General features: G+C 43.5%; 2 protein-coding genes across 2 annotated transcripts in view; one reads left to right on the forward strand and one right to left on the reverse strand.

Moving 5' to 3' along the window:
- KIAA0232 (KIAA0232 ortholog) overlaps nucleotides 1-6,919 on the forward strand; it is a 57,048-nt gene extending 50,129 nt beyond the window's left edge. The window contains 5 exon segments of the mRNA XM_042464380.1: nucleotides 275-379; nucleotides 789-863; nucleotides 1,080-1,178; nucleotides 2,739-2,836; nucleotides 4,447-6,919. Coding sequence (XP_042320314.1) covers nucleotides 275-379; nucleotides 789-863; nucleotides 1,080-1,178; nucleotides 2,739-2,836; nucleotides 4,447-4,623 — 554 coding nt within the window. The 3' untranslated portion in view covers nucleotides 4,624-6,919.
- A 4,143-nt stretch (nucleotides 6,920-11,062) lies between these two features.
- On the reverse strand, nucleotides 11,063-14,890 carry CCDC96 (coiled-coil domain containing 96). The gene is made up of 2 exons (XM_042463370.1): nucleotides 13,409-14,890; nucleotides 11,063-11,742 (listed from the first exon to the last, which is right to left on the reverse strand). The coding sequence occupies exons 1-2, from the start codon at nucleotides 14,564-14,566 to the stop codon at nucleotides 11,188-11,190; spliced, it is 1,713 nt and encodes a 570-aa protein (XP_042319304.1). The 5' UTR covers nucleotides 14,567-14,890; the 3' UTR covers nucleotides 11,063-11,187.
- Between the last annotated feature and the right edge of the window lie 25 nt (nucleotides 14,891-14,915).

A 14,915-nucleotide genomic window follows, 5' to 3' on the forward strand; every position in this document is an offset into this window, starting at 1 on the left:
GCTTGCCATCTGCGGAAGCCCTTGCACCTTCACATGGAAAGACTATTGTACAGTTATTGCACCACTATTAAGTGCCATCATAGCACCATCAGGATAAGGGGAAGAAATGGCCAGTATTGAGAATGTAAAAGGGGGGCATAAATGAACACCTGTTCTATTACTCCTTATACCTGTAACACTGAACATTTGGCAGACCTGTTGAAAAGGTGACAACAGCCAGCCAGTGCAAGCAGCAGTTACAACAAGGGTAGATAGATAACTGTTGTGCTTTTAGACCCTTTACAGGTACTCTGCCTCTGGACTCCAGACACACACATGCACCAGGAGCCTCAGCGCCATTGCTGCAACTGGGGATTAAAAGACAAGGCATACTGCATAGGTAATTGGGGAGGGGACTTCACAGGTGGGAGGATGGGACAACCATATATCAGATGATGACCTAAGTGTTTTACATCAGTCTCTCCGGAGCACTCAAGATGTGCTAATCAGATATACCCATGGCCAAAGGATCTTTCCCCCTGCACCTCTGGAATTAAAAAAAAAACCTTATACTGCCTCAGTAGATTATAAAACAGTGTCTTCCATGAGCAGGATGCAAGGTAAGCATGGTGTATGTACAAAGGAGTCTGTCTTCCTTTTTGCAAGGATTGGGCCCAAAGCTCAAAGAGCTTGTACCATATGCTGGGAAAGATAATGGGAAGTATAAACTTCTTTTACTGAAAACCAAACAATTCACTCCACCCCTTGTTAGTGCCACGAAGTCTTGTTATGTATCCTTTTCCTTGCAGAATCAGAGCCTGGAGATACTACAGGAGAACCGAAACTGGAAAGAGAATTCCAGTGCAACTCCCAGCATTTGATGAGTGAGTATTATATCTGGAGCAGGCTTTTCTTTCCAGATGTGTAATTTAGGAGGGCTAATATGTGAGTGGGGAGATTGGCTGAGATACGTGGAATGAGAAAGTTCCTGAGTAAGGTGTCCTTTCTCATCAGTACTTGTACATCTAATATTTGCATCTGCAGTAGACCTTGGACATCTCCTCCCTGTATTTATCTTCTTTTCTCTCCTCTATCTACAGGTAATGAAGCTGCTAGCAAGCATGCACAGAAGCATGAAAGTACCTCACATGCCATACCGTGCAGGTCTCAAGATAGGTCTACAGATTCACCAGCCTCCAGTGAGAAGCCAACTGTTTGTATATCAGTTGCCACCATTTTGTTCCTGTAGAATTTCTGTGTTTTTGAAAGTTTTGTAACAGGCAGAGGAACAACAGGAGGAACAGTACTCCACACAGGTTTGGTAAAGTGAACTTGTTATGCTTCTGTCTGCCATGTAACTGTTTGCCATGCAGAAATTCTGCAGGAACAAAAATGTAGCAGTTCCCATTCGGTGGTGTTGTCAGAACTCTACAACTGATTAGAAGATGAGGAATCACAGGACAGCTCATGTAAGGATTGTCCATTACAACCAGGATTAATAATCTGCAACCTGCTCATGGCATCAGTTGTAGCACCAGCAGGAGTAAGAGAGGTGGTCCTGGCAGCTTAGTGTCATCTCTCTTTTCTTCCTCAGTTCCTGCTAGTGTGTCAAGCCAAGCACTGCTGCTGCCATGATAGGGGAAGTGAATACCCATCTGTAAACCAAGAGTGGAAAACCCTCTGGGTAGGATCTTGGATTTCTCTGCTGCATCTCCCTGCTGGCCACATGAAAGCAAGGAGTGTGACATCAGAAATATGTTTGTGCCCTGACATCATCCCTACTCAGCCTTTCAACTATAAACTGGATTTGCTTGTTTTCTCTCTTCCTTGGTTGGGGGCAGAGTAGGCACAGTACTCTCAGCAAGTTCCTACAAACTCCAGCTAAAAGGAACTGTTTTAGGTTGTCATTTTCACACCCAGTTGATCAGAGTTGCAGGGAGGGGTAGCATGAGTGTCTGGAGCTGTTCAGGTAACCTAGGAGCTTCCATGGAATAAATTGGGCTCACAGGCCAGCGTAATTCCAAACCATGGGATATGGCAGATGAATGTTGCAAGATGTGATAACTGAATGTAGAATGAAATACCTTGTCTGGCATGAATGAAATGGGAAATGATCTGAATAAGGCTCTAGTTTCATGCCTGCCAGTCACTGTGAAAATACAACTATTGTTAGAAGCAGAATGTCCAAAGGATTGGCTTTGTGTGGTAATAACAATATTAGGGATGGGAAATGAACTCTCCTGAGCTTTGGCCTTCAGTTGCTGTCCTCTTGAAGACTCTGATGAAAAGACCCTGCAGGCTCTTCCAGCTTGCACATATGTGTATTTTATGTGGAAAGAGCTGTGAACTAAATTCTTTTTCTAGTGTTATGGCATCTTTGCCATTCGTATTTCCTGTCTATAAGTAAATGGAAGAGGGAACATAAGCACTGACCGAGTAGGATTACAGGATGGATTTTCCATCATGGAGAAGTAAAAACAATATATTGAGACCTATAATAACTAAGAAATGGTGTTTCTAAATCATAATTCTTTTTAGACATTGGTGACTAATAGAACTGGCTACAGAGACCTATTCCCTTTATTAGCTTGTTTTATACTTCTGCTTGTCTTTTGAAAAGAACTGTCCTAAACTCTGGATTTTTATGTAGTGTCCATTAAATATCTTCTGCTTTTTAATTTTTCTTTGAATTTTAAGAACTTACATAATGGTATCCTTGTCTCCCTCTATCCTCCAATTTTCTGAAACAACTCTTAAAGAATGCTGTGCGAACGTCAAGAGGGACAGTGGTGTTGGAAAATTCACAGATACAAAAGAAACGCCGCATACTGAAGAGCATCTTTTAGATTTTAATATGGTAAGTTCTAGCATCTGTTTATAACATTTATTTCATCATATCCATTATTACTAGAAGCAAGTTAAAATCTGGACTATGTCATTTTCCTTCTTCATGGTAGTCTATGTCATTCACAAACTGGTTATTATTACTGCCTGAATATAATAGGTTCATCAGAAATCTCTTTTGCAGCATAAAGCCATACCATGTCATAATTCCTTGTAAATTGGTCATCCAATTTTGGTTTGATTAGATTTCTTTAATCTGAATGCTTCTTATGGATACATACTAACATACACATAAAGGCTGGAATAGAAAAAAAAATATCTTCAGTTGTCAAGGGGAATGTTACTAATTTCCCTTTTCGATCATAATTCTTCACATCACATTGATTCCTGTTACAGAATTTCAGATCCCATGTAGATAGAGAGAAAGAAAGTCCTTTTGTAGACTTTTTCCTAGACGAAGTGGGCAGGCAGTGACTTGCCCTGATGTTCAGTGGCTATTTCCAGAAGGTTTGAGAATTTATTTATTTATTTAGGTATTTATATCCCACCCTTCAGCCCTAATGGCTCTCAAGGCGGCTTACAATATTATTTTTAATCAGACAGTTCCCTGCCCTCAGGCTTACAATCTAAAAGACATGAAACAAAAGGAGAAGGGAATGATGGAGGAAAAGAGGATGAGGTCCAGTGGTTCTTCTCTCCCTCTAAGGCCTGGACCAAGGCAGATGAATTGGAGGGAGGGCTCTTCCTTCTTTCAGGCTAGTCCTGATGGAGCTGGAATTGCCTGGCCAACTCCCTCTCAGGCTGACGGATGGCATTTGTGGAGGGCGGAGTCTCCTCCTTTCAGGCTTAGTCCTGATGGAGCTGGACTTGCCTGGCCAACTCCCTCTCAGGCCGGGAGAGAATGTCCTACAGCCCTGTGAAATAAGAAATATGGGTGTGTATCCATGTGTGTGAACTAGTAGCTTGAGGCAAAAATTATGTCCTGCTCCCTCTTCCAGTGTCAGCAGAGCTAAGTGCTGGATCCAGCTCTTTGGTGCCTAAATCCAATTTGTACTCCCAACTCAAGTAGACCTGTTAATTAATGGGATTTGTGTAAGTGATGAATTTCTTTTGAACAGTTTATTCACAGGGCTGCTCTAATTGGGGACTAACAATTAGATTTAAGCTTTTGTTTATAAATTGGGGTTCTTGTATTGAAAGCTGTTTGGGTGTTTGTTTGTTTTTTGTTTTTGTTTTTTGAATGATTGAACACTATTCTGCCTTTCTTCCAGAAAATATATAGTTGGCCCTCCGTTTTCATGGGGGATCTGTTCCAGACCCCCATCCCCACGAAAACGGAGGATCTTGTTTATTCAAGCCCCATAGCTTAAATGGTGCACGCTCCTGTGTGCATGGGCCATTGCAAATAGTGGAAGCCATCCATCCCCCCATGTATATTCAAGGGCACGGATCTGAGATCCGCACATTAGGAGGAGCAACTGTATGGCATTAAAACACTATTAAACCGAAAAGCAATTTTAAAATATGTAAAAGATGTTAATTTCTGTTTTATATTATCTCTGAAAAATGTTAGTCTTTTCTCTTGCAAAACATTGACATACATTTCCACATGAAAATCCTTAGGTTGCTTCTGTTCATGAAGCAAGATGTGCAGATCCTAGTTCTGAAACAAAATCAAATGGCTTTAGGAAGAAGCTATACTCCAGTGATAGCTCCGGCTCTGAAGGCACAGCATCAGAAGGTGGAAATGGATGGACAGACCCTTGTGAAGAAGAGCTTTTCTCTCGAACTCACCTATAAAACTGCAGAGTATAAATAGATGATCTAGGAAGAGCATGAGCTGGGAAACTCTTCTAAAGAGTCTGTAACTCAATACTGAATTGAGTTCCCCCTTCAGTTAATGGATTCAGAAATGTATTTATCTTTCTCTTCTTGATATTTTATTTTCAATAGTTGGGATTCTGGTCCCATTGAAGGCTTTTCCCCCCTCCCTCCAAATTTTTAGCTCTTTGGCTATTTGGACCTAGAGTAGATTGTGTTGTCAAATCAAGAATGGATGTGCATGTGATTGTCTTGGTAGTATCACTGCTATTTTGCATCCTAGCTGCAGTTATTTTTTATTTTTAACTGTAGCCCTATCAGTATTACTATCTTACTAGCATTGCAGTGTCTACAACTATTCAAAGATTTTATCTTTTGGCACATTTAGGCTTTTAAGATTTGGGAGATAAATACTTAACACTGTAATCTATCAGTGCCTTTCTGAATGTGAGAGGAAAGCATGTATGGCTTGTCCTGTCTTTTAAGATCTCATAACTTTGGAGTAGGAATACTAGGGCTGTGCTTTAGAGACTTTCAGAAACTGTGTTTTCTATTCTAGGATCTCTCTTAACTCACACATTAATTAACACAGTTGGAACTTGTTTGTTACCTTCTTGCTAACAGATTTTTTTTTGCAGGCCTGGGGAAAAGAAACATGATTTTCTTTCCCCTCCCTTTGTTTTCAGGGCTCAGTGTTCCATCTTTTTCAGGTTTCAGTGTTGTAAAGTAGATAATTAAACAATTGACACTACAGCCCGGTCTGAAGCACACTTAACGTCAATGGTACATACTTAGAGATATACTTAAGGCTGTATCATTACCCCCCCTGGAGAATTTATGAACAGTGTTTGTTGCAAGCTACAGAGATTTGACTGAAATGATTTAAGAGTTAACGTTCAATATTTTATATGCAGAGGGTTAGTATATCACTCAAAATAAATCCAGTGGCTCCTGCAGTTAGCTACTATTGTGGTTCTGATTTGGTAAAACTTGTAGCTAACTTTGTGTTCTGAGAGAATGCTAGGAATAAGTTGTGTGTTGTGGGTGTGAGTGGGGAAAATGACTTACGTGTGTGATTGCAGTAGTGATTGTTGCTTTATGTGACCTGATCTTAAAGTTTATTTTAACATAGTCAATGCATCTGTCAAGTTGTAACTGTGCAAGACTATCAATTCCCTGTGCTACTAATGTATTATGCAAATCATAAGAGCCAGGAGGAGCAATATAGGTTTATACCATTTCATAGTTTTAAAAAATGATCTCTACAATAACAGCATGTTTAAGACATCAGAAAGTGCAGAAAGTTTAATATTGATTCAAAAATGCTAAGCCATTAATTTTGATAGGCAAGAAACTAACAATTACAGTTGTTTGAAATGAAAAGATGAACCAGCTTTGAAATGCTATTCTGTGCTAATGAGCTGAACTGAATTTGAGTTTTGTTGCCTTTTCTTAACTAGTACATGGACTTAAGATCTAGGATATCAGCAACTTCTAAGATTGCATGTATTCTTTCTGTTGAAACTTTTGACTCCATCGGCTTGGTTTGTACTTTCCAGGGAAATCTTATTATTAACTGCTTTTAAGCTACATTATTTTAGCTTTCATACAACAAATCTTTACAGTGTTGGGTTTGTTTTTTCTTATTTGAGATTCTGGATAAGTTTTAAATATATTTACTTTCTTCTGGAGCTTCCTTAAAAATGTTGTATAGCACATGCACTGAGAATATTGTCTGTCAACATGAAAGCAAAAAGAACGAAACTGATGAATCCTAATGATTTAACTTAACTAGTGAGTCATTGTTAGAATAATAAATGACCAAATGGGATTTTTTTTTTGGGGGGGGGGTCTTTTAACCTTGGCTTATTTAGATAGATATCTCAGTGAAAGGGTGGTTCGTTACATTATGATTTAATATTTTAACACCTTTGAAAATGTACATGTTACATGTGTGGGCAATAACAAATAATATTTATTTGTTTCATAACTGAATGGATAAAACTCTGAAGCTTTCCAGTGAGAAGGTTGATGTGTGAGTTTGTGTTTTTGTTTCTCTGCAAGGATAATTTAAAAGTGGAGATGCTAAAATGCACTGTGGTATGAAGCGCATTGCATATCCATAGCACTGAAGTATCAGTTTTTCATTCCTGGGCTGAATTTGTTTCTACTTTTTTGCTTCAAGTGGTTGTATTGTTCTGATTTCACATACACCAGAGTAACTGAATTTGTTTTTTGTGGAGTTACTAAACACCAAATAAAAGATAAAAGGACAGTGCCTTTGTTTTGTCTGTGTTTATCATACAAAAATGCACATTTAGAGTAGCATCAGATTTCATCCATCTAGTATGCTGAAGGTACATAGCTAAAGAACACAAAGCCTTGCTCTGAAAAGATACAATTTCCAGTATTATTTATCTCTCTGTTCCCTTGGAAAATGGAGCTTTGTTCAAGGTAAGGATGATCTTGAATGTCTTTCAGTCTGAGGTCCACCAGTAAACATTGGTCAAAGTTCTGGATTACATTCATGGACCAAAGGGTAGTATTCATATTGCTTTCCCTTGTGAGATAAATATTGCACTGAACCAGTCAGAATGGATTAGGGATTGTATAAATAGATACCGTCAAGTCTGAAGGGTAAAATTAATTTGTTCAAAACCGCAGCTAGGAGAATGGATTTCAGAACCACAGGGAAACCAGATGCCATGTCTTCTCTTCCTTCCACTGGCTTTTCTTAAGCTCTTTCCCACAATCCTGAAAAAAATCTTGTATTATGCAGGACTCTCAGGTCCTAGCTGCCTATTGGGAAAGGATTTTACACCTCAGAAATCCAGGACTACCTGTAGGACATATCCTGGGTGAAAATGTGCTCCCATCAACCAGAAGTGTTGAAAGTTTACTCCCAGTTAAAATAATGTAGGAAAAAAGCATCTTTTCTGAAATGGCCCTGTCTCTTGCTTTAGATGAGAATTGCTGTGTTTCTGCAAGCTTATTTGAATCTTTTTGAGAATCAGTGACCACCATTCTCCTCCTTATTACCCACCTCCCCCCAGCAATAAGGAAAGAGTCTGGAGGCTGCACGCAGGTCACTGGCACCATAAGGAACACCTCTGTAGTAAAGGGGCAAAAGAATTGGTGGTTTGAAGTCTTTCTGAATGTAAATATGTTCTCCACAATTCTTTAAATCACCAATTTAGATTATTTAAGCCAAGCTTGATCAAAGTGTACTATCAGCTTTGTGGTCTTTTTAGGAGGTTCTTTTGTATTGTATTGATATTGATAAGACTGGTGGCCTGGACTGCATCAAATACTTTGGGGAGTAAAATGTACAGTTCCTTGAAGTGAGGAGGTACACACTACCCTGCAAAATTGTTTGTTCAGTAATAATCTCAGTTTTGCAGGCATGATGATGGATTTGGTCCATCTGCAGGTCTATCCCTTTCAGGGCCCAAAGTACAGAGTACTTCCCAATATATGGTCTCTGAAACTAGAAAGATCAAAGTACTTGTGTACATATTTTGTTAAAGTTCTGGCCTGTGGTTGACAAGAAAATAAAATCTCCATCGGAATCATGAACAAGATTAACTATTATGAGTGTGTGGAGAGATCTTGTAGTACCTTTGAGACTAACAGAAAGAAAGAAGTTGGCAGCATGAGCTTTCATAGCCTTGCACCTACTTCCTCAGATCTGAGGAAGTAGGCACAAGGCTATGAAAGCTCATGCTGCTAACTTACTGTATTTCTTTGAGGAAGAAGACTTTAGAAAAGCTGGTTGCCAACTTCTTTTGTTCAGTTAGTCTCAAAGATGCTACAAGATCTCTCTACATACTGATTTTACAGACCAACATGGCTATATCTGAATACTATGAATGCATATTTCAGTACAATAATAGTTGTCCTTACTGTGGATAACAGTTTCTTGGACCAATCCTTCTGGAGGTCAGCCCTATAACTACTAGTGGAACTGCTTCAATATATCCGTTTCTGTAGCATCTTTCCACATTTCAGTTCCCTTAGCAGTTTTTGAGTTCCACTGCATTCTGTTTAACAGGTTTGGGTTCATTTTGTTCACTGCTTTTATCAAATCTCCATTTCATACTTCAGAGCTTTGATATTTCTACCATTATCAAACTTGATGCTTGAGGTGGTAAAAAAACTCTGGCAAGCAAGATAGCAACCAAACATTTGTTCCTAGCAAACCGTCTTGAAACCACCTTAAAGGTAGTGAGAAATACAGTAGGCCCTTGATGTCTGCCACGGGTTTGGTTCAAGGATCCCCTGTGGATACCAAAATCCATGGATGTTCATGTTGCATGAAATACAGTGGACAGTGAAATTGTGACCTTATATAGATTAAGGCTTGGTTTTTGGAATTAATATATTTTTTGAATATTTTCAGATTGTGGATGCTTAGAGCCCTGGTGGCGCAGTAGTAAATGCCTGCACTGCAACCACTCATTCACCATAAGGTTACGAGTTCAATACTAGCCAGGGGCTCAGGCTCGAATCAGGCCTGCATCCTTCTGAGGTCACTAAAATGAGTACCCATCTAGTTGGGATCAGTTAGCTTACACATTGTAAACTGCTTAGGGAGCGCTTAAGTGCACTGATAAGCGAGAAATGTACGGAGAACCGACTGTACAAGTATAAAGCAGCTACATGGGCAGAAAAGATAATATACATCTTTGTTTTCCCCAAAATAGGGAAAATAAATTCCATTATTTTTGAAAGTAAAACACACTGTATTTGAATATCTGTGAAATGCTACTGATAATGGATTTCCTAACTCTGTCCCCAGTCAGTTCTATTATAGGTGCAACTGTAAGCATTTGTGTATATGGGTTTTCATATTTTTATATTTATTATCTAGCATCAGGTATGTTTTTGTCATGATGATCCCTTGGAACACCAGGAACTTATCCATGTGAGAAGGTATACTGGCCCGCAGGCATTTGGTAGACCTAGACAGTACAGTGCGCCCGTGTCATATGGCAACTTTCAGTTTATGCTGAAAGCTGTGCGGCAACCAGGAAATGGTGCGTGCAAGCCCCATTATTTTCAATGGGGTTTGAGCATACAGGGGGGTTGGGGGGGCGGAATGGATCCCCCGCATAAGGCAAGGGCAAATGGGTTTACTGCTTACTCCGCCACCACCACTCCAAGCTTTCTTCTATCCTTTAACAATGGAGACTTAAGTAGATTACTGCACTACACTCTTATAGCGCTGCTATTCCACTTTAACTGCTCTGGCTGCCTACTGTTGCATTTTGGGGTTTGCAGTTCAGTGAAACCTCTCCCTCAACTGCAAACCCCATATTGCAATAGAAAGCAGCCAGAGCAGTTAGAGTGGAATAGCAGCACTATAAGAGTGTAGTGTGGTAATCTCCTAAGTGAGTCCTATTGCAAAGCAGTTCAAGACCATATCTCCACCCTGCCCAGGCTGAGTTCTTATTCACCCTATTCAGGGATTGTCTCAAATCCTATCAATGTTTTGTCACTCAGGAGTTGAAGCCATCAGTTTTTCTGAAGTCTTTGTAAATTCCATGGAGAAACCATTAAGGCTTTGTGACACTGCATTAGCATCAGATATCCATCAAAGCTATGAAATCAGATATATTAGCCCCAGGCATATCCACTTTGCTCATGGACCCTGTGTGTACAGAGAGTGAGCAAGGTGGCTATGTCTGGGTAATATTTATATCTTGATTTTATGGCCTCTCACTGTGTCACCCTCAGACACTGTCTGAGCCACTCAATCTCCATCTTCCGTGGACCCCTCTCTTCAGGACTGGTAATTACATATCACCCTTTCTAATTCCCCATTTCTTGCTAGCCAACCTTCCACTCGTAATTTACTCTTAGCCTTATATGGTTCTTAAGGTTGCGTTGGATTTGTGTTTACATGCACCTTCAACATTTCTAAATGAAACTGGTGTCTCTGCTGTTAGCAGTAGTATAGACAGGTGAAAAGCTCCCTTAAGTTAACCACCTCTTACAGGCCCCCTTTTGAGCTAGTAATTCCCCACAAATACCAAGGTGACGCTGATACTATTGGTGGGGACCCCAAGTCCCTCCTCCACCTTTTAAGGTAACACAACCCAGCAAGACTTTCCGTAACATACCTAGGGGTAACTTCTCAGCATTGTAGTACAGTAACCGTTTTACTAATGGAAAAGAATTCCCCTGGAAGACTAAAAAAAGGCAACAGGTAACCAGTATTGCAAAATACAATATATTGCTGACACAACAGATAGTTATCAGAAAAGAAAGCAATTTTAGACACTGTTAATGGAGCAAGAAGAGAAAGAGAAATGTGTATTATCTACTACAATGCTTGGTGGAAATGTATGGAAAGCAGGAATAAATTATACATCACATTGTTTTAACCCCCTTCAAAACTGAGCCCAGAAAGCAGTCAGTTTTTTGAAACAATTGACAGCTGTAAACCAACTGGATAAGGCTGATTTTAGGTTAAGGCACATTGTCTTCTGAACATAAACTATGTAGAACAAGCACAGGTTTACTTAACAGCTCACTGCACCCCTAACCCCCGCCCTCCAACTCTTGCATTTTTTGACAGTGAAACGAAATCTTCATTCTTTTGCATGTTAGGGCGAGTCCAGCATGACGACGTTTCAGCATATCCAGCCGCTCCTTCCGTGCCTCAGCAGCGTCCACTTTGTTTTCATAGTCTCTCAACAACAGTGTATGCCCAAGTAAGCCACACTTCTGCTGAAGCCTCTCATTGTCCATTCGCATCTTATCTCGAGCCTGTTTAGTCTTCGTTAGGATCTCTCTCTTTTGAGCCACTAAACCTTCAGCTGCCATTAGCTGGGCCTTTTGGCCTTGATTTTCTGCTTCCACAAACTGCAGCTTTTCTTTCACTGGAGATATGATTTGTACCGTGTTAGTAATCCTTCTGCGGAGCTTCAGAAGCTCCTCATTGCGCTCTTCAATCTTCTCATTGTAGGTCTGGTTCTCAATCTTCAACTGCTCAAAGTCTATTAAGTGCAGGCCTTCTGCCAGCTCCTCCTGGGCTTTTAGGTTAGCTTCAAGTTTTTGGATTCTGTGTTTCAACTTTATATACTCTAGACGAACCTGGAATGAAGAAGAAAAGAAACCTACCATGAAACTACTTGAAGTACTACCAGAATTACCATTCAGCCCATTTTATCCTCCCCAGTCACCTTAAATTCCAAAGCAGTCCAAGTGTCTTGCAGCCTCCCTGATACTTCAGCTACTTTATCATGTTTACTAGTGAATACCTCCTGTAAGAAAGGCTTCATCCCCATTGTCTTAACCTGGAAATTAGAAACTTATTTTGGCCTGAGGGCTAAGTTGGCTCCAAGGAAGCACATTGGGGAGCAACATCCCATCAGCAGGTGGGCCTACGTCCACTACTGGCATGTTGTTTTTCCTCATACATGCCTAAAACGGGTTTTTGCTTTGAAGCAAACATACTTGGTACGTAGTGACAGTGCATCTCCAAGTATTTTGTGTGTGTGTGGCTGGTTAAGGAAGGTTAATCCCCAAGGCAACTATCTACAGTAAGTAAGGTGAATGGGGTGAGGATGGAAACATCCCTGCAAAGTTCCTCTGAATCCTTCCACAGCTTCTGATGATACCAACCTTGCTAAATAAACTTATTGGCCTCCTTGCTTGGGTGAGGTTGATATTGTTCTGCACTGGCTTTGAGTGTTCCTAAAGGGCTGGCTGGTGTTTATGATGCAAACCTGAGTCGAGCTTAAGCCCTTTTGCTAGTACTTATGGCTTGGAGTGGCTGCAGTATAGGCATTTAACCACTGTGCCACCATGCCTCCTCTATCTATCTACTTGCATTGGCATGCTTTTGAACTAAGTTGGCAGAAGCTGGGACTATTGACAGGAGCTGGCTCCATTATGTGGACCTCAGACTGCCAACCTTTTTTACTGTCATAACTGGTGTCTTGACCATAAGCCACCGTAATGTCTTGCCGATGATGGATTTTAAGAATTTCTCTAAACACATGGGCAGGTGGAGGAGGGGCCCACCTGCATGAATACCTTTCTATATAACCTGGACTGAGGGCAACAGAAGTATAGTGTCTAGATCAAGGGAAGTAATAGTGCCACTCTATTCTGCTCTGGTCAGACCCCACCTGGAATACTGTGTCCAGTTCTGGGCACCATAATTTAAAAAGGATGTTGAGAAACTGGAGTGTGTCCAAAGGAGGGCGACTAAAATGGTGAAGGGTCTGGAAACCATGTCCTATGAGGAATGACTTAGGGAGCTGGGGATGTTTAGCCTGGAGAAGAGAAAGTTAAGAGGTGATATGATAGCCCTGTTTAAATATTTGAAGGGATGACATATTGAGGAGAGAGCAAGCTTGTTTTCTGCTGCTCCAGAGACTAGGACCCGGAGCAATGGATGCAAGCTCCAGGAAAAGAGATTCCACCTCAACATTAGGAGGAACTTCCTGACAGTAAGGGCTGTTCGACAGTGGAACAAACTCCCTAATAGTGTAGTTGAGTCTCCTTCCCTGGAGGTCTTTAAACAGAGGCTGGATGACCATCTGTCAGGTATGTTTTGATTGAGAGTTCCTGCATGGCAGAATAGGGTTGGGCTGGATCATGGCCCTTGTGGCCTCTTCCAACTCTATCCTTCTATGAACAGTCAGGACACCTTGAGAGAACTTGGCCTAGGACCAAGATGGCCACTTTTCCTTCCTCTCCTGCGTGATCCTGACCACCTTCCCCCGGTTATAACCTTGTCCGGGGCGCTCACCTCGGTCATCTCCCTCTCCTTGCCCTGCTCCCTGGCCTGGATCTGCTCGACCTCCCGGACGGCGGCCTGCCTTCCCCCGAGCCTCCTGCCCATGGTGAAGACGGCCACCTCCTTCTTGAGGGCCTGGTGGGCCTTCCACTGGGCCTCCACCTTGGCCAGCCTCTCGCGGCAGGCGCCCTGCAGGGCGTCCAGCTGCTGCCGGTACCAGGAGCCCTCGGCGGCCTGCTGGCTGCGCAGCTCCTCCAGCAGCGACAGGTAGCGGCTGAAGCGCTGCTCGCGGTCGGAGATGTGCTGCTCCAGCTCCGCCCGGGCGGGGGCCGCCTCCTTGCCGCCGACGCCGCCGCCTTTGCCCAGCAGCTCGGCCAGCTTCCCCTGGATCTTGGCGTCGAGGAGTAGGCGGCGGCGGCGCTCGGCCTGCAGCCTCCGGCACTCCTCGGTCAGCTCCTCCCGGAGGCGGCGCTCCTGGGCCAGGCGCTCCATGCGCTGCTCCTCGCTCTCGAAGCCCGCCGCCTCCGAGCCCTGGCTCTCCGGGCTGGAGCCCAGCCGCAGCGACCCCCCGCTCAGGCAGCGCTGCTCCAGCTCCCGCAGGCTGATGCTGATGCGGCGGCCCAGCTCCTCGCCCACCGCCAGCAGAGGCGGCTCCAGCAGCTCCCCCGCCGAGAAGGACGACGACGTCGGCAAGGGCGGCGTCCCCCGGGAGGACGGGGGCGCAGGGGACGCCGCCCTCGGCTCCGTTGCCTCTTCCTCCTCCTCCTCGGCTTCGGTGGACGCTGCCTCCGCCTCCGCCGCCTCCTTCTTCTCCGCCTCCTCTTCCTGGGGCTTTGCCTCCTCCGCCTCCTCGCCATCCGGAGGCTCTCCGGGGGCTGCCGCCGGTGGGGGTGACTCCTCCGGCTTCTCTTCGGCCTCCTCTGCCTGCGCTTCTCCCTCAACCTCCGAGGAGGAGAAGGCGGACACTGACTCGGCCTCCGGAGCCTCGGAGTGGAGCGAAGCGGCGGAGGCCTTTGCAGGGCCCTCCTCCTTCTCCTCCTCCGCTTTCTCCTTCCCTTCTTCCTTCATTTCTTCCTTCCCTTCCTCCTCCTGGAGCTCAGGAGCGGCCTCAGTCTCGGCCTCCCCCGGCTCAAGGCCCGCAGGAGCCTGGAGACCCTCCTCCTCCGCCATCTTCTCTTCAACTGCCGTTCCTAACTCCGAGCAGTGTCTCTAAACAACGAGGCTCCGCCCTTCTCGACTCTGATTGGCCGCTTCCTCCTCAAGGGTTCTAATTGGGCGGGGCTTGGAGTTCCTTCTCCTCCGCCATCTTCTCCTCTACTGTACTGCCTTTCCTAACCGAGAGGCGGTGTCGCTGCCTTCCGTCACTAAGCAACAAGCCTCTGGCTCCGCCCCCCTCCGCAGTTGCGAGGGGAAACGCATGGATTCCTCTTAATTGGGCGGGCAATAAATAAATCATTTATTTATTTATTATCCCCGTCCTCGACTCTGATTGGTCGCTTTCTCCCCCAGGGTTCTAATT

The sequence above is a fragment of the Sceloporus undulatus genome, chromosome 4 (genome assembly GCF_019175285.1).
Source record: "Sceloporus undulatus isolate JIND9_A2432 ecotype Alabama chromosome 4, SceUnd_v1.1, whole genome shotgun sequence".
Classification (NCBI taxonomy): domain Eukaryota; kingdom Metazoa; phylum Chordata; class Lepidosauria; order Squamata; family Phrynosomatidae; genus Sceloporus; species Sceloporus undulatus.